Below are 18,583 nucleotides of genomic sequence, written 5' to 3' on the forward strand. Positions count from 1 at the left end.
AACTCATTTTGCAGTACTGTGCCTATCAAGAGTGACAGTATGGGCGTTGTTTATGTTTCTACATTGTATTCTAGGTTATATAAAGTGAGCAAGTGATAACTTTGTTACTACTAATAATTCTTAGACCAAGCTGCCTGAGGCCAGGGTATGGCCTCGGGTATGGGTGTATACAACTATTGGACCTTTTTCAATAACTCATTTTGCAGAACTTGGGCTCATCAAGAATGATGTGGTGATCACCAACCATCCAGGTGAAAATCATTGTATCATAGGCCAGCCCAGCTCTGGATGCTCCTCCTCCACTCAATCTATTCAAAGCTTCACTTTTACCCCGTCCCATGAGATTCCAATTTCATTTAAACCGTTTCTTATTATTCTTCGGGTATGATTGTATACAACTATTGGACGTTTTCAATAACTGATTTTGCAGAACTTAGGCTTATCAATCTTTATCTTGTTGCCTGAAGAAGTAATGTACTGGGAAAGAAATTTCCCCAAAAGGACATATTTGAATCTACTCTTACTCGTAGGAGTTTAAGGCACCTTCCAAATTCTGCCAGATTTCATATTTAGGCTATTGGTTGTGGAATTTCCAAAAACTGATTCTGTTCAGTATTAACATTTTTTTTGCTAAGTAAAACAATTTTCTATGAAAAAAAAATGCATGATGCAAATTTTAGAATGTGTATAGTATGTTATATAAAGAATTTGGAAACAGGAATACCTTGAAGTGTTTTTCTACTTAATGTTGGGCATGCACAAGCTTAAAGTCTTGTATTTAAAGCCAGTTTGTGACAAACATGTGTTTGAATGACAGTTTTTTTTATTAATATTTTTTTTTTCACCTCCTATCCTCTCAGTGATGACATTACTGCAAGAATCAAAACTAGTTGATGTCACTTACACTACCTTGCTAATTAGCAGCCAAAGAGGCCATGCTTCAGGTCGATACTATTAAAAACAAACCCATAAAGAGCTAAACCTGCTTTTCCTGTATTAAGGGGCTCATCAAGATGATGTGGGCTCATCTCTGATGATCATCTTGATGAGCCCCTCTCTTCACAAGAAGCCCTTTGTATTGTGGCTATTCTGTACCACCATTTAATCATTTTTGTAATTGTAACCCATCCTCTCTGAAATAAATAAAATAATTATAATAAATACAAAATGAAAGAAATATCATTGTAACTTTCTCTGCACAAATATTATATATACAGAAAAGACAAAAATATAAATGAAAGATGTAATCATAATACTGCCTCTAAAAAAAAATTCCATTGAAACTATATTTCAGTTAATTTTTGTTCAGCTTGCATCACAGTTTATAGAATTACCCAGTAAGTTTATCGTATATCATTTCTAGTCATTAGTCTCGAGACTAAAAACAAACTCCCTCCACTGCTTTCAACATGAGAGGGTTAGTCCATTTCTGTTTATGAATGAGAAATGGTTACTATGTGTAGTATCCGTAATATCGGGTTTCAACTTGTTTCGTGTCCAAGAGAAATATGTCTTGTCTACCCGTGAAAAGATCTAATGCCGCTTATTTTTATATCTGCAAAAACGTTTTCTGGAGCACTCGCACCTTGGTCTGGGTTTTTATAATGGGTGAGATAGGGTATGATCATACTGCTCATTCTATAAACTGTGGCTTGCACTGAAGCTTCAATTTTTCTTTTCGTTTTTGTTTTTTCTCTTTTTGCTAATTTTTTTCGTTTTTTTTTTCATTTATTAAATAAAAATTAATATTTTTGTTGGGTAACATACCTTGTTTGCTATTACATCAGTTTAGTTGTGAAGACGACCGCTTGACGATTTACATAGTTCTTTCTTTAGAATTTTGATCCCAGCTTACCATTTTACAAAATAAGATACAATGCAGCTCTGAGTGTACCTTTGTAATTTGATTAGAAATTTATGAGGCTGGCAAGCCCTCTCCGATTAAAAGTAGTTGGGGACGACCATTTATAAAGGACGAGATGTAAATCCCAATTAAGAACTTTGACACTCTTCCTCCCTGAAGAGAATGTAAGAGAAAATAGATGAAAATATATTGAAAACCAATGATTCGAATTTTCTAATCCGTACTATCGCTGTACTATTAAAAATATCCTTCCGTTCCCTTTCGCCCAAATTAAGGCTGTTACCATAGTAATTCCTGCATCTTTTCTGTTGAAAAGGAAGCCTGTAAAATGCTGATCTTTCTGTCATTTTCTTGGTCTTCAAGGAACTATCTGAAATAAATTAACTTACATTTTTTTTTTTTTTTGAACCAATAATTTCTACTCTTTTATTGATTTTTACCTTTGTATTTTTTTAAAGGCCTTGACTTTAGGGATCTATTTTTTACACATTTATCCTTTTTTAGGCATTGACTTTAATGCGTTTGTTGTTGGTTTTTACCCAATTGTCGATTTTTACCCATTTTTTTAGGCCTTAACTTTCAGGGGTAATTAGTTGATTTTTACCCTTTTATTCAATTTCAGGTCTTGGGTTTAAGTGGTCTAATGATGACTGGATTGCACATAAGGACGATTTTAATGCTATTTTGGCAAACTTGAATGTAGTTTGTGATGAAAAACCAGCGAACCCAGCAATAAAACCTGCTTCTTTGGAAGAAAAATCGAAATCTACAAAGAGCCGAGTTCAGTAAGATGCTGTATTTTTGTTATTGTCTTGTTTTGTTATGGTTTTCGTTTTTCTTTTTCTCAGGATTTCGATTGTTGTTTCTTTATCTTTGTAATACCTTGTACTATTTTTCATTAATTGCATCTAAACACAATGTAATCTATCTTCACTAATCAAATTAAAACAAAGCATAGCTATTAAGCAATTGTCAAAGATCTAGATAAGGAAACAGAAAATCGTTTTTATTATGTTGACAGGGGTGTCAATTAGGAAGGGAGGAGGGTAATTTCCCCATCCCCCTAGAACCCCACCCCTCGTAAATTTTCAAAAAATTTTGTTTTTGTTTTTCATATATAAAAAAAAACAGCTAAACTGCCTCCCTAGATTACGTAAATTACATTTTTCCCACTCCCCCCTGAAATTTTTTTTAATTGGCGTGCCTATCCATCATTCTTACTAAAATGTTCTTGCATTTGACAGCTAACCATTTTAACAGGGAATGGCCTGGATATCCTTTTCGATAATCGTTGGATAAAGGTTTCATGACTTGTATATATAGGGTTTTATATGTCCAGGCAATTGTTCTTGGTCTGACCTACTCTAATTGGCTTACCAATGGTTGTTAATACTCTGAGAGAGCATATGCATCCTCTTTGTTAGCTAAGCATAATCTTTGTTTTTTAATCATGCAATCAACTCTATTTCAATTAAAAGTTTTTTTTTAAAAATTGAAGCCTAGTGTTGCTATTGTCAATGTTCATTTTTGTGAATTTAAGTATCTATATTTATAGATGAAAAACAATTTTTGGTAAACTTTTTTTATCGTGTAGCGAGAAAGTTGATGTCCCAATTTCTATTACATGTTAAAGCAGGACATATGGGGGGGCACTATCTACATCGTAATTTTTGGTAATAATAATTTATAAAGTCACAACTTTTTTCTTACTTTTTTTTTCATTTCTGCTTCCCAACCTTATATCGTAGATCTGAAAGTCTAAACAGAAACTGTATTGAGGAAAACCTCAAATGTCGTTCGCCTCGAAACTATTATTTTGCAGTGAATGCTTTATGGAAAGGGAGGCTGAGATCTTTGTCTGCTGGGGTCTCAACGTTCCCTACATTTCCAGAGTAATCTAAGAGGCTGCATGTCAGCTTTGACTGTAGAGACCCGCTGGCAGCTTTTTGCTTGTCGCAAGTGATGGAAATAGACAATGGAAAGCTGAGGCAGTTTCGCTTTCCAGCTCGCGAAAAAAGACCTGCAGCTTGTTGCAATCGTCTGCAAGTTATTTGCCATCCTTCTGGGGCTAAGCGGAAAGCAGGTCTTCCCTTAATGGGCTGCGGAATGGTCGTAAACAAGGATTTAGAGGATTGTTTAATTTCGTGGGAGGGGGAATAGAGCGAAGCTTTGGATTGGGGTGGAGGAGGGGCATATGCTGCTATTTTTATTTGACCTTGTTGCTTTCCGCAATTAGAAATGGCTGAGTTCAGCAGCGCTAATTTGTAGATAATAATGGTAGATGGTAATAAGCTTACCTAAGCTATGGATGTCAGGTCTTGATTTTGTTTAAATGATAGTTTCGACGGAACCTGTGCGTGTCATCTATTTTTCTATTTTTTAATGTCACATTTTTAATGTCACAATTTTGCTTTTGTCGAAATTGAATGACTCGCGTGACTCTATCGAAATTGACCAAATTTTAAAACGTAGTTTTCAGTTTAGTCACTAAAATTGTTCAAATTCAAATTTCTTTCCCAAGACAAGAGATTGACATCCATAGCTTAGGTAAGCTTATTATCATCTACTATTATTATGTATTAATTAAAAAACTTTCCGAACAATAAGTTTTTCAAAGAAAAGTAAAGGCCATTTTAAACTTAAGCTCAGCATATACAAATTCCTGTTAAAATTCAAACTCAAAACGACCAGGAATTACTATTAAAGAATAAATGAAACCCAAAACGAACAGAAATTAAATAAACAATCATTAGCAAAAAAACATACAATAAGTAATAATATAAATGAATAAATAGATCTTAAATCAAATTGAATATGCAAATCAAGCTTGAAACGAACAGTATCGCCTCGTTCTCTCACTGTAAGGGTTTATGACTTGCTGCGTCATTGGTGCTTTACTAAAAACCAATTTTAAGTAAAATATTATCTTTTGTGCTAACTACTGAAAATAAACCTTAAAATCAAATTAAAATTTTGAACTGATGAGAATTCAGCAATTAATATTTTTATACATCAAATGTCCAGTTTAATTTATTAGCTCCTTCTAAAGTAGTTCAAGACGAATGTAGTTTCACTACAAACAAGAGTTTGGATACTGCCTCCTTCCTTAACTGTAAATGAAAACCAATAGCCAACTGCGTCATCGGCGCTTCACTGGAAACTAATTACTTTGCAAATATTTCTTTGGCAGTTCTCACAGCATTGAAAATAAAAATAAAATTGCAGTGAAATAAAATTTTTAATTGATTGAGCTTTCAACAATAAATATACTTGTACATAAAATATTTAATTTGAGGATGTTAATACTTTCCAAGACTGTTCAAGACGTAAACAGTTTTCAGTAAAGCGCCAATGACGCTGTAGGTTTTTAGGCTTTTACAGTGCGAGAAGGAGGTGATACCCAAACTCTTGTTTGCAGGGATTTTTGTTCGTTTCAAGCTTGATTTGTATATTCAGTTTAAGTTTCACCCGTTTTAAGATTTATTTATTCATTTACATTAATATCTATTATATATTTGTTTACACTGATTGTTTATTTAATTTCTGTTTGTTTTAAGTTTCATTTATACACTAATATAAAAATATTTTTTTTTCGTTTTAAGCTTGATTTTCACATTCAATCTAAGCATTATTCGCTTTAAGATCTATTTATTCATTTATATTTTTACTTGTTGTATGTTTTTTCCTATGATTGTTTATTTAATTTCTGTTCGTTTTGGGTTTCATTTATTCTTTAATAGTAATTCTGGTCGTTTTGAGTTTGAATCTTAACAGGTATTTGTATCTGCTGAGCTTAAGTTTAAAATGGCCTTTACTTTTCTTTTAAAAACTTATTTTTCGGAAAGTTTTTTTTAATTAATTTTTGTTCGTTATAAGAACCATATACGGCCCCAGCACATAGCTTACAATGTGTGCCCCCCGGACCCATGGGGGTTGGGTCAACACCGGAGTTTTGGTTATCTGACCTTTGAATTATTGAAAAAAAGGCTTTCTCAAAATTTGTATCGGATGGGTTTGGGGGAAAAAAGGGCGGTGTGGGGGCTAGGGGTCCTCCGATTTCTTTTGACTCTTAAAAATTGAACTAGAACTTTTAATTTCCATTCAAATCAGCCCTCTCTGAAGTTTATACGAGCATCCCTTCCATAATAACCATCAATGCCTCCAGGGCATAACTTGCAACGCCTGCCCCCGGGCCCTGGGTGGTTGTGTCGACACCTGAGTTTTTTTTATCAGATACATTTGGGGGAAAAGGGGCATTGGGGGGATAATTGCCCTCTGATCTCTTGACTCTTAAAAACTGAACTAGAACTTTCAATTTCCAATCAAATGAGCCCTGTATGAAGTTTATACGAGCATCCCTTCCACATCAGCCGTATATGCCTCCCAGGCATAACTTACAACGCCTACCGCGGGCCATGAAGGATTCTATCGACCTCGGGAGTTTTCGTTATATGATCTTTGAACCATTTTGAAAAAAATGGCTCTCAAAGTTTTTATCGGATGGCCTTGAGGAAAATAGGACGTAGAGAGGGGAGGGGGCCCGTTGCCCTCCAATATCTTTTGACTATTTAAAAGTGAACTAGAACCTCCAATTTCCAATCAAATGAGCCCTCTCCGAAGTTTATACGAGCATTACTTCCATAAAACCATATATGCCCCCAGAGCATCACTTACAACGCCTGCCCCGGGCCCTGGGGGGTTGCATCGACACAGGAGTTTTTCTTTACTTACCTTTGAACTATTTTCAACGAAATGGCTATCTCAATTTTATTATCAGCAGCATTTGGGGAAAAGGGCTTGGGGGGGGGACTAGTTGCCCTCCGATCACTTTTGACTCTTAAACAGGGCACTAGAACTCGATTTCCAATCGAATGAGCCCCCTTTGAAGTTTATACGACGACCCGTTCTATATGAAGTGCCTCTAGCAAAAAAATAAATGGAATGTGGGGGTGGCTAGCTGCCCTCCGATCACTTTTGAGCCTTAAAAAGTGAATTACAACTTTCAATTTCCAATCAAATGAGCCCTCTGTGAAGTTTATACGAGCATCTCTTCCATAACAACCATATGTGCACCCAGGGCATAACTTACAACGCCCACTCCATAGACTCATAGACTCATTTATTTTATAAACAACTATCGTACCCGTGGCCGAAGCCGTGACTAAGTGGCGCTGTCTAGTACATCGCATAAAACTGATCATTGGTGGTTTAAATAACTGACAAAAAAAAGGAACGAATGAATTGCTGTGACGGGGTGTTCGACACTTTGGCGGCACTAGTTGGTTTTTATGGGGGGTGTTGGCGGTGATAAGGACGGGTGGGGGAAGCAACGAACGGTGTTTCTGGGGCGAAAGAAGGGACTTCCCAAAATTGTACATCAACTGCAAGCGCCTATCACACAACGTGGGCAGTCGCAAGGTACTAAGGGTGGCCTCATAAGAGTTGTATTTCAGGCCTAGTATCACTTTCACTGCCCGTTTTTGAATGGCCTCCAGATCTTCACTTAGGTGGTCAATACTATGAGCCTGAGGGCCCCACACAGAGGACATTCATATTCTAGGATAGGGCGCACATGTGTGACATAAACCGTCTTCAGCTGACTGTGAGCAACCCAGTCGGCGCAAGGTAATTAGTAACCATTGTGTGCAACTACTTTTTTTCACTAGACCGGCTATGTGCGCACTAAATGAACAGTTGACACTGAAAGTACCCCCAAGAATTACTGAGGTTGAGGCGGTAGGGTACCACGGATCCGGGCATGAGAGGTCACGCTTAAGCGGATTAAACCTCCTGACTTTAGTTTTATTCACATTAAACTGGAAGTCATCAACGATACACTGCTCGAGAAAGGATTTACTGATCTCACTGCTGAACTGGGGATACACGTCTGACTTTTCAGCAAGATATTTCAGAAGTAGGAGATATTGTCCACGTATTTGAAATTTTTTTTCAAACTCGTGGATAATGTAGTTAATTACCGCTAGAAACAAAAGAGCTGCCAGCTTAGTGCCTTGCGAAGCGCCACTCATCAGTTCAGCCCGCTCAGAGTTTAAGTCACATGGGAAGAAGGCATAGACACATTGGTAGCGGTTACGCAGAAAGTCAACAACTAAGAGCAAAATATGCTTCCTAGCGCCCGAGGTTATTTGCTGATGTATAATGGCGGATCAAGTCAAATGCCTTACGATAGTCGACTAAAAGCAAGTCAACGGGGCTACTGCCTTTGTCCAAACACTCGGTAATCAGGTGGTAGAGACGTACTAGATAATGCGTCGTACTACTGCCGTTCAAGCAGCCGTACTGAAACGGATCAAGGGCTGGCTGAACTTGGGCTAGGAGCTCTCTATAAATAAAGGATTCGGTCACTTTAGCTATATTAGGTGTGATAGAAATCAGACGACGCTGATCACTGGATTTCGGGTCTTTGACTTTGGGCAAGGCGCGCACGTGCGCTTTTTTCCAAAGACTCGTTAACTTGTGATCCTTGAACGACTGATTGATCACTTACGAGAGTTGTTTTGCTAGAAACCTAGAATATTTTAACTGGTTCTCTTAAAAGTTTAACTGGCAATTCTCCTGGATAAGAAGCACAGTTGTTTTTCAACTTTTGAAGTTCTTTATACACCGCGAACTCGGATACCTCAACGATTGTATCTTAAGAGACGTCAGCAATGAGGGCTTCGATTTCGGCTTCGGTGAAGGAAGGGTGAGTAGTATAGGTTGAAGTGAAAAAGGCGTTCACTTCAGCTGATTTTATCAGCGTTCTGTCATCTTTCTGTATCTTAACGTCACTAGTGGTACGTTTACCGGTAAGACACTTGACTTCAGAGTGCCACTTGCGGGGCTCGCCTTGAAGGAGAGGCGGGACTTGTCATGAACGTACGGTTTCTGCGCTGCTCGTAACAGTTTAACAATGCAGTTACGAAGTTTGTTTGCTTAAACAATTTCACCACTGCGATGTAACTGCCAGCGAGTTAAGATAAGCATCATGAGATCTGGTGTTACCCAAGGTCTGTCAGTGTCACTAACAGTTATTTTTTTTTCTCAGGGAAATGTTCATGATATTTAAATAACATCAAAGAGTTGAAAGTATCAACTTTGTGGTCGATATCAGTCAAAGAGCAAATCTCATCAAAGTCAAACGTCCCAATGCACTGTCTGAAGGAACGAATTGCCTCCTTATTCATAGGTCGAGTTGGAATTTTTACTTTACGTGGTGCTGGAAGGCCAACTTTGGCCTTCCAAAGAAGTGTGTTACGATCAGAGTTATGCAACGGACCGAGAGAGCAGGGTAATTCGTAATAATCGGGAATGTTTGTGAAAAGAAGGTCTAATATACTACCACTGACGTGCGTTGTGATTGAGACAACTGGCTTGAGGTCAAGCATGCTGGAGACCCATGCCATATTAGTCTTATTGAAATCGCCAGCGATTACAAAAAGCAGGCGCTGCGTGTTTGCAGCGTAGGTCATCAGTACAGTTTTGGATATACTGGATCAGTTCTTTCCTGTTCTTTGCACTCTCGGGGTAGTAAACTACGACTTCAGCCAAGCACGAATATCGCTTTGATAGGCGCTTTGGCTTGCATTCGACCCATATTACTTCATGGCATGAGCCACTGGGCTGACTAAGTAATTTACAAGGTAAGTCATCCCGAAAGTGCAGGCCGACCCCGCCGCTTCGTCGGTTAATCCCTCGGTCGCATCTCGTATTAAAATAAACACTTGTACCCTTTGATTTGCCCGGTTTCATCGTTAATATCCCAACATTATGTGATCACAGCAAGGAGGGAACTCGTCTGTTTGAGAACTACTTCAAGTTCGTCGGTTTTGTTGTTTAGTGATCGGGCATTACTACTAGAATATTGGGCAGTCTGTACTTCCCAAAGAAAAACTCAGGTGATAGGGGAGGTGGGGTACTTGACAGCGACGATACTGCGTCATCATACCACGGACGGAGCGTAGGAGGGATTTTACTAGGAAGGATGCATTTAACTACTGTCAGAATACGTTCCCTTGTCGTTCTGAGAGACCTCGCTCTCGTGTTAGAAACAAGAACAGGGATAGCACAATTTTTATTTCTCTGGCCTGCTCTTTTCCCTCTGTGGCTACGGTTGGATCGCTGTTGACTTGTAGTGGCATCTGGCGGCTTTTTCAACAGTCGAGAGAGCCGTAAGTTAACGAATATAGATGGCGCCACTGCCAGACGAGATGAATTCAGTTCGTATAAGTCAGCTTTTGCGTACTTTAATGCCATCGTTAGTGCACTAATGAAAACTAGGACAGTCAAATTTTCGATTATACGCTCCCTCACAGCAGAAAAACTACGAGAAATTCACAAATCAAGCTATACTTGGACGACGTCCAGGCTGCTATTTGAGCGATCTGAAACGTATTCTAGTAACAAAACGTATTTGCTCCAGGGCCCTGGGGGGGCGTGTCGACACCGGAGTTTTTGTTAATCTGAACTTTGGACTATTTTTAACAAAATGTGTGTCTCAAGATTTTTGTTTGATGCATTTAGAATGTGGAGGGGGGGGCTAGTTGCCTTCCGATTTCTTTTGACTCTTAAAAAGTGAACAAGAACTTTCAATTTCCAATCAAATTTGCCCTCTTCGAAGTTTATGCGAGCATCCTTTCCATAAGAACTATATATGCCCCCAGAGTATTACTCATAACGCCTGCCTCCGGGCCCTGGGAGGTCGCGTCGACACAGGAGTTCTTCTTATCTGACCTTTAAACTATTTTTAATGAAATGGCTAGTTTGAATTTTTTATCGGATGGGCTCGAGGAAAAAAAGAGTGGGTGGGGGGCTAGTTGCTCTCGGATATCTTTTGACTCTTAAAAATTGAAATAGAAATTTGAATTTCCAATCAAATGAGCCCTCTCTGAAGTTTATACCAGCATCCCTTCATAAGAACCATATACCCCCCCAGGACAAAACTTACCACACCTACCCTCCGGTTCCTGGGGGGTTGTACCGTCAACCTAGTTTTTGTTACCTAATTTTTGAACAATTTTCAAAAAACTGGCTATCTCAAAATTTTTAGCGGATGGCTTTGGGGGAAAAAGGGCGCGGGGGGCATATGCCTTTAGGGCATAACTTAGAACGCCTTCCCCTGGGCCCTGGGGGGTTGTATTGACACCGGATTTTTTCTTATCCGACCTTTGAACAATTTTTAACAAAATGTCTATCTCAAAATTTTCATCAGATGGGTTTGGAAAAAGAAGGCTTGGGGGGTGGGCTAGTTGTCCTCAGGTCTCTTTTGACTATTAAAAAGTAAACTCGAACTTTCAATTTCCAATCAACTGAGCCCTCTCTGAATTTTATACGAGCATCCCTTTCATAAGAGCCATATATGCCCCAGGGCATAACTTACAACGCCTGCTCTGGGCCCTGGGGGTTTGTGTCGATACCTGAGTTTTTGTTATCTGACTTTTGAAAAAATTTTAACTTAATGGCTATCTCAAAATTTTTATCGGATGCATTTGGGGAAAAGGGGCGTGGGGTGGGAGCTAGTTCCCCTCCGATCCCTCTAGACTCTCAAGAACTGAACTAGAACTTTCAATTTCCAATCAAATGAGCCGTATCTGAAGTTTATACGAGCATCCCTTCCATAAGAACTATATATTCCCCCAGGGCATAACTTACAACGCCTGCCCTCGGGCTTTGGGGGGCTGTGTCGACCCTGGAGTTTTCTTTATATGGTCTTTGAACTATTTTAAAAAATGGCTATCTCAAAGTTCTTATCGGATGGATTTGAGGATAAAAGGCGTGGAGTGGGAGGGCTAGATGCCCTCCAATCTCTTTTGACTCAAAAACTGAACTATAACTTTCAATTTCAAATCAAATGAGCCCTCTCTGAAGTTTTTACGAGCATCCCTTCCATGCTCGCCATGGAGTAAGTAAGTGTAAGTGTATTCCCCCAGGGCATAACTTACAACGCCTGCCCTCGTTCCCTTGGGGGCTGTGTTGACCCCGGAGTTTTCGTTATATGGTTTTAGAACTATTTTTAAAAAAATGGCTATCTCAAAGTTCTTATCGGATGGGTCTGAGGAAAAAAAGGCGTGGAGGGGGGACTGACTGCCCTCCTATCTCTTTTGACTCTTAAAAAGTGAACTAGAACTTTCAATTTCCAATCAAATGAGCCCTCTTTGAAATTTATACGAGCATCCCTTCCATAAGAATCATATATGCCCCCAGAGCATAACTTACAACGCCTGCCCCCCGGGCTCGGGGAGGTTGTGTCGACACCGGAGTTTTCGTAAATGATATTTGAACTATTTTAACAAAATAGCTATCTCAAAACTTTTATTGGATGCATTTGGGGAAAAGGCGTGGGGGGGGCTGGTTACCCTCTCATATCTTTTGACGCCTTAAAAAGTGAACAAGAACTTTCAATTTCCAATCTAATGAACCCTCTCTGAAGTTTATACGAGCATTCCTTCCATAAGAACCATATATACCCCCAGGGCATAGCTAACACCCCTTGCCCTGGAGATTGTGGGAGGAGTGTCCTGCTCAAAGATATAATTTCCAGAACTTTCAACTACGTTTAACAAAATGCCTATCTCAAAATTTTTATTGGATGTGTTTGGGAAAAAGGTGGGCGTGAAAGGCGTGTTAGTTGTCTTCCATTCATTTTTGACTATCAAAAAGAGCACTAGCCATTTAAATTTCCAATCAAGTCAGCCCTTTTTGAAGTTTCTACAACAATGCTTTCTATAAAAACCTTATATGCCCCCAGGGCATAACTTACAACCCTTGCCCTGAGGGTTGTGGGGGGTTGTCATCTTCAAAGACCTAATTTCCAGAACTTCAACTACGTTGAACAAAATGGCTATCTCACAATTTTGATTGGATCTGTTTGGGGGAAAGGTGGGCGTGAGAGGGGGTTAGTTGCCTTCTAATCACTTTTTACCCTTGAAAAGGGTCAAAAGGGATTTCCATCGAATGAGCCCCCTTTGAAGTTTATACGACGACCCCTTCCATATGAATTACCTCTGGGAAAAAAAAAGTAAATGAGTAATAAAACATTGGAGCCGTATGGCCTTGACTATAGGCAACGCTAAAGCGTTGCCTCTGATAGGAGTCAGGTTGGCCTCAGAGAATATATTAGCTGTTTTGCAGCAACACTGTAAGGGTAATATATGATGTATCCATGTCTCTTGTCGTGCCTTCAGTGTTTTTTTTTTCTGACACCAGTGGGGATCAATGGTATTAATGTGTTTCATTTGTCAAATGTCGGTGTTTTCGTCTTCTAGTCTTCGAGGTGCTCCAATGCTGCAATAGTTCTTCTTTCTTTTGCGGCCTAATATCGTTCGAAGCGTCTAGATCCCTCCTTGAAGCAGGGGACTCAACATTATAGTTGAAGCTTGTTCAATAAAGAAGGAAGAGAAATAAAAACAAGTGTAATTATAAATACATTTAGGATTAAGGAAGGGGGACTGTATTCCCAACAGTATTCCCGAAAAAATTAGGTGTACGAAAAGTTTTGTTGTATCCACTTTCTAAGGCTATAAGAAAAGAGAGGTTAATATGGCTAGGTCACGTTTTTCGGATGAAGGTTAACAGATTGACAAAGATTGTGCTTTTTGGGGTTAAACGAAAAGTAGGTTTTTCCCTAATGGGTTTGGCAAGTTTTAACCCTAATGGGTTGAAAAAGAACTTGAAAGAAATCTTAAATTGAAGGAAGGGGCTGCACTTGTTGCTACGATGACCTGTTTGTAGCAGAAGTAGTAAAATGAGCTTTTATGAAGCTTGAAACCCCAAGGGAAAAGATCGTGACCCCCCTCTTTTGATCTAAGAAAACGCAAGCTTACAAAAAAAAAATACCGAGCAAATACACAACAAAATACTTTTTGCTTTATTTCAGTTTTACCCTTTTTTCTCTTCAGACAAAATGCTGTACGCTTATCTGGTAGACAATAGACTACGTTTGGCACAGGCCAGAAATTAGTAATATATATATATATATATATATATATATATATATATATATATATATATATATATATATATATATATATATATATATATATATATATATATATATATATATATATATATATATATATATTGGCCCTGGTGGTGATCCTGCATAGAGAGAGATGTGATCCTTCACCTCCAGCCCAATCGGTCCTCTGCAAGCGTGACTGCTTCTTAGAGGTAAATACCAATCTTGGAGAGGTTTTGGTTAAGGCTGTCATTCCATCTGAACAGGGGTCTTCTATGGGAGGGCTTCCAAGCATACTCGGAGGGGGGGGGGTAAAAGTTGAGTGCTAGCGGGTGTTTTGGCCTGCGAACTAAATGGGCAAACCGCTGTAATGTTTGGTCGGTTAGCTGACGAGAATTGGGGATTTTATTTGTCATTGCCAGCAGTGGGGTATTCCAGATAAAGTCGTACCATCTGTTCCCTTTGATTCGCCTCAAGAGCTTTGCTTGGGCCACATCTATGGCATTACGAACAGAAGCCGCACAATACAGCAAGCAATAACAAAGAATTACCCCTCTTATGCTGCTAATACGCTATTTTACATACCCGCCTTTGCTTGAGTGCAAAGCTCTTATGAGTGTCTCCATAATTTAACACCCCTTGGGTTCTATTTCCTTGGCCAAAAGATTCACTGCTTGGGTCGAAATGCGATTAGGTTTCAATTGACAAAATATGACGACAGTTGCGCCAAGTGAACAAGAATCAAGAAATGAGTGCAAAGCTCTTATGAGTGTTTCCATAATCTAATATCCCTTGGGTTGAGTTTCCTTGGCACAAAAGATTGGTCGAAATGCGATTAAGTTTCAGTTGCGGCAAATGAACAAGAATCTAAATGTTTTTTTTTTTTTTTTTTTTTTTTTTTTTTTTTTTTTTTTTTGGCAATGCTGAATTTTTGTTACAGTCACATTGCATCTTCTGAATTTGGGCGAATGAGTCCCTTGCTTTTCTTTTATTTTTCTCTATCAGTGTCGACTTTTTAAACGTCCATCATCTGAAGGGTATTTAAACTAAATTGATAAAATGTGTTTAAAACCGTTCATTATTAATGCGTGTGGATTCTTTGGCAACATCTTTCAAACGCCACTATGAAGCCGTAATAATTTGTTGTTCGGGAATGCCTCAAGAGCCTATTAAGGCTGCATTCGTTTTCTGTTCGGAATATATAAGGCTTGCAACTCTGCTCGTTTCCTGCAGAGTTCTACAAGGGGTTTATTGGTTCTTGGATTTTCGCATGCCCCAGAAGTCCCTAAAATGCACTGGTTAGGCAACCATGATCTTTTCCATCTAGCAAATATTTGCCATAGTGAATGTCTGTGAAGTTCTCTTATGTCCCTGGTCACGTAGATATTGTTGGATTGCCTACGTGACCTGGAGAGGCCATCGGAACTTAACAAAAAAAATACTTAACGGACATTTAATAATAACCATAAATCCATTCTTTCCTAGTAATTTTTGCAAATTTTTTTTCCAGAAAAGTTTTTTAAGGAAATTAAAGAGTAGGCCAATATTAGCATCTCAAACGAGCAGTTTTAAGGTTCTCAATCAGGGTGTTAGTTCTGAAACTGTAGTTGTAGAATGTCGAGAAAGAAGTCATTAGAGCACAAATTTAAGTTCTAGCGTCCTCTCAAATAGAAAAAATATCTTACCATAGCAGTATGTTAGTCCTGTCAGTTTGACCTACTCTGTCAGGGTCAAACGCCATCAGGTGAAAATTGTGAAATAGTCATTCTGTTTAGACCTGTCGAATAGCTATTTATGTAGCGTTCTAGCTCCAAGGGGAATATGACGATGTGGAGAGGCTTTTGTCCTCCAGCAACTGCAGTCCATACAAAGTGAATGGTTTATCACCATTTATGCAACAATACTAACGGATATACAATACAAAATATTTTCACAGCAGCTAATAGGAGGTAGGTTAGTTGCTCTTTACTTGAAATGCTGGGGTGCCCGAAGCCTCAGAAATTGTGTTTTTTGTTGAGTTAAGTTTCATTTTGTATTATTTATTCTAAGTTTTGTATTTTTATATTCTAAATTATTTCAAGTATAAATTTACATCTCATATATATATTATTTTAGCTATCACAAGTTCACACGTGGGAAAGACATGAGCCGATATTCCCAAGAAGATTTGAAATGTATACTTGGCGAAAGAGAGAAAAAGAAAGAAGAAGAAATACAGAGGAAAGAAAACAAAATTGAATATGAAGAGTCGGAAGAAATGGGTGAGGAATCAAACTCGCATGGAGTGACTACAATCAAACGAGGCAATATTAATGAATACTTTCAAAGTAAATTAGCAAAACTGAAGGTGAACATGAGCAGTCAGCCTAGGGATGACGAAGTTAGTGATAGACCTGGTTTTGGATTGGGGTATAAACCAGAGGAAGATGAAGTATCTTCAAAATATAATGGTTCTGTTGGAGTAACTGAGCAACCGCAAGGGTATGGGTTTGAACCCAGTTTAGAGCAAAGAAGCAAGCCTAATATATTTGTCAATTTACTTTCTGAATTTGAGACAGAAACAACTAAGAGACGAAAACGAAGAATTGAAGAGATTGATAATGAAACGAATGAAATTCTTGAAAAATCGAAGAAGATGAAAAAGGAGGGGATAGAGAAGCCTTGTGTTCGTTTCAATGATGAAGTTGATGTAAGGTTTATTAGTGGTTCCAGTATAGGTGAAGTAACAATTGTGAATTCGGTCGAGGTACATGCTGAAGTCCATTCTACTGAAGATGGCATCCAAAAGAAGAAGAAGAAGAAAAAGACGAAAGAAAGAAATGTGGAATTTAACAACGTGGATTTGAACATGGAAACGAAAATGGTAGAAGAATCGGTGTGTAAAAGGAAAAAGAAATCAAAAGAAAATAGAAATGATTACTCAGATATCGAGGTATATAAAAATCCCGTGACTGTTCAAGAAATAAAAATAAAGAAAAAGAAAAAATCAAAGAAAAATGACACAGAAACAGAAGAATTCATGATTGAGCAGGATGTTGCTTCTAGAGAAGTAGATATAGTACCGAAAAGAAAGAAGAAATCTAAAGAGAAAGACAAGCTTCTTGTACCAGATGATAGTAATGAAGTAGCATCCTTAAACAGTAATGTGGACGATATAAAAGAAATTAAAAGAAAGAAAAAGAAAAATACCGAAAAAGAAGAAACTTTAGAAACAGAATTGGATACCACTGAACAATTTATTGTAATGGAACATAAAGTAAAAATGAAGAAAGATAAGGCCAAAAAATATGAAATGGAAGTAGCAGAAATGAATGGAGGGGAATTTAACTATAAAGTAGAAAATGGTAAAATCAAAAAGAAGAAAAAGAAGAATAAAGAGAAAAGGGAAACTTTAGATACAAACGTTGATGCTTGTGAACAAATAATTTTAACTGAACAGGAAGTGAAAATAGAGAAAATTAAGGCAAAAGAACAAGAAGCTGAAGTAGTGAAAGTGAGTGAAGGGGATTTCAACTGTAACTTAAGTAATGGCGAACCTGAAATGAAGGAACGGAATGAAGAAACTACGAGTGGAATTGAAGTAGAAAGAATTATTTCCGAAGCAAAGAAAAAGCGAAAAAAAGTATTTGAGAAAAACAAGAAACATGTGGAATTGGAGGTTGCAACGATCGAGCAACCAGAAATTGTGGTGGCAGCAGCAGTAAAGAAGCCAGAAGCAGTTGTACCTAAATTTAGTTATATTCCTGAGGGGTCTAAGGAATCTACATTAAAGTCACTGCAGTTTTCCTATCATAGTGCAAGTTTTTCTTCCTTCCGTGGGGCAAATCTCCATGACATTGTGGGGTATGGAAGCTAGTGCCCTAGCAGCCACGTCCACAGGGATTATTTCGGGGGGGAAGGATAAGAAATACAAAGCTTAGGATATTATGGGTGGGCCGCGGCCCCTCCTTCTTCCCCTGTGTACGTCGTACTCTAGGGCTATGTAAAGAGGCTATCAACTGTAAGAACTTTATGTCAAAAGATGTGCAAGTTTCTCTATCTCTATGTTAAAACCACTAGCGATCCGGTGGGAGGCTCAAGCACTAGTTTGCGTAATCCTCTGTAATTTCACGTAAAGAAATTTCGTTAGTTACAATGAATTGCTGTGAGAAATATACAAATTTGATAATTCATGAATTTATGTAATAATAATCGTTAGGAAATTAAGAATGAGAAAAAAAATACTAAATTTATCATTGAAAAGTAATATACTGTTTGTTGTAGAATCGCAAGAGCAATTTTAGTTATGGGCGTGGAATGCGAAATTAAACCACATATTTGGGACTGCTTATTTTTTCTTGAAAAGATTCTCTGGTAGTGTCAATTATCTCGGTATTATAATTAGTAAAGATGATGGATGCAGTAAAGATGGATGCAGTAAGTGAAATAGCCAAGTCGTGGGTTGTTTTTTGTAGTTGACAAAGTGACAGAATTGGAACCTAAATCTAAGAATTAAGATGAGAATATTGCAAGCCAATATTGCAATATTGACAGTGGTTAAAGAAGGTTTCTGAAGTGTGGGTGCTTCATAAGGTTGACGAAGACATGATAGCTGTTTTTCCTGAGGAATTATCTAAGGATAACGTTTGGTAATCGTTTGACTACCGTATATAAAGAGGTTGAGGTTAAAGAAGATATGTTAGCTGTTTACCCGAGGAATTATCTAAGTATAGCTGTTGGTAGTCGTCTGATTACTGTGTATCAAGAGGTTGAAGTTGGGGAAG

General features: G+C 38.2%; 1 protein-coding gene across 1 annotated transcript in view; it reads left to right on the forward strand.

The window, feature by feature from the left end:
• The window catches only part of LOC148942583 (uncharacterized), a 37,695-nt gene extending 19,707 nt beyond the window's left edge, over window positions 1-17,988 (forward strand). Inside the window, exons 3-4 of the mRNA XM_089102260.1 lie at window positions 2,487-2,649; window positions 15,936-17,988. Coding sequence (XP_088958386.1) covers window positions 2,487-2,649; window positions 15,936-17,676 — 1,904 coding nt within the window. The 3' untranslated portion in view covers window positions 17,677-17,988. The remainder of the gene's footprint in view (window positions 1-2,486; window positions 2,650-15,935) is intronic.
• The last annotated feature ends 595 nt before the right edge of the window (window positions 17,989-18,583 follow it).

This window comes from Artemia sp. Qi Xiang Cuo, chromosome 16 (genome assembly GCF_049724085.1).
Source record: "Artemia sp. Qi Xiang Cuo chromosome 16, ASM4972408v1, whole genome shotgun sequence".
In the NCBI taxonomy this organism is placed as follows: Eukaryota; Metazoa; Arthropoda; class Branchiopoda; order Anostraca; family Artemiidae; genus Artemia; species Artemia sp. Qi Xiang Cuo.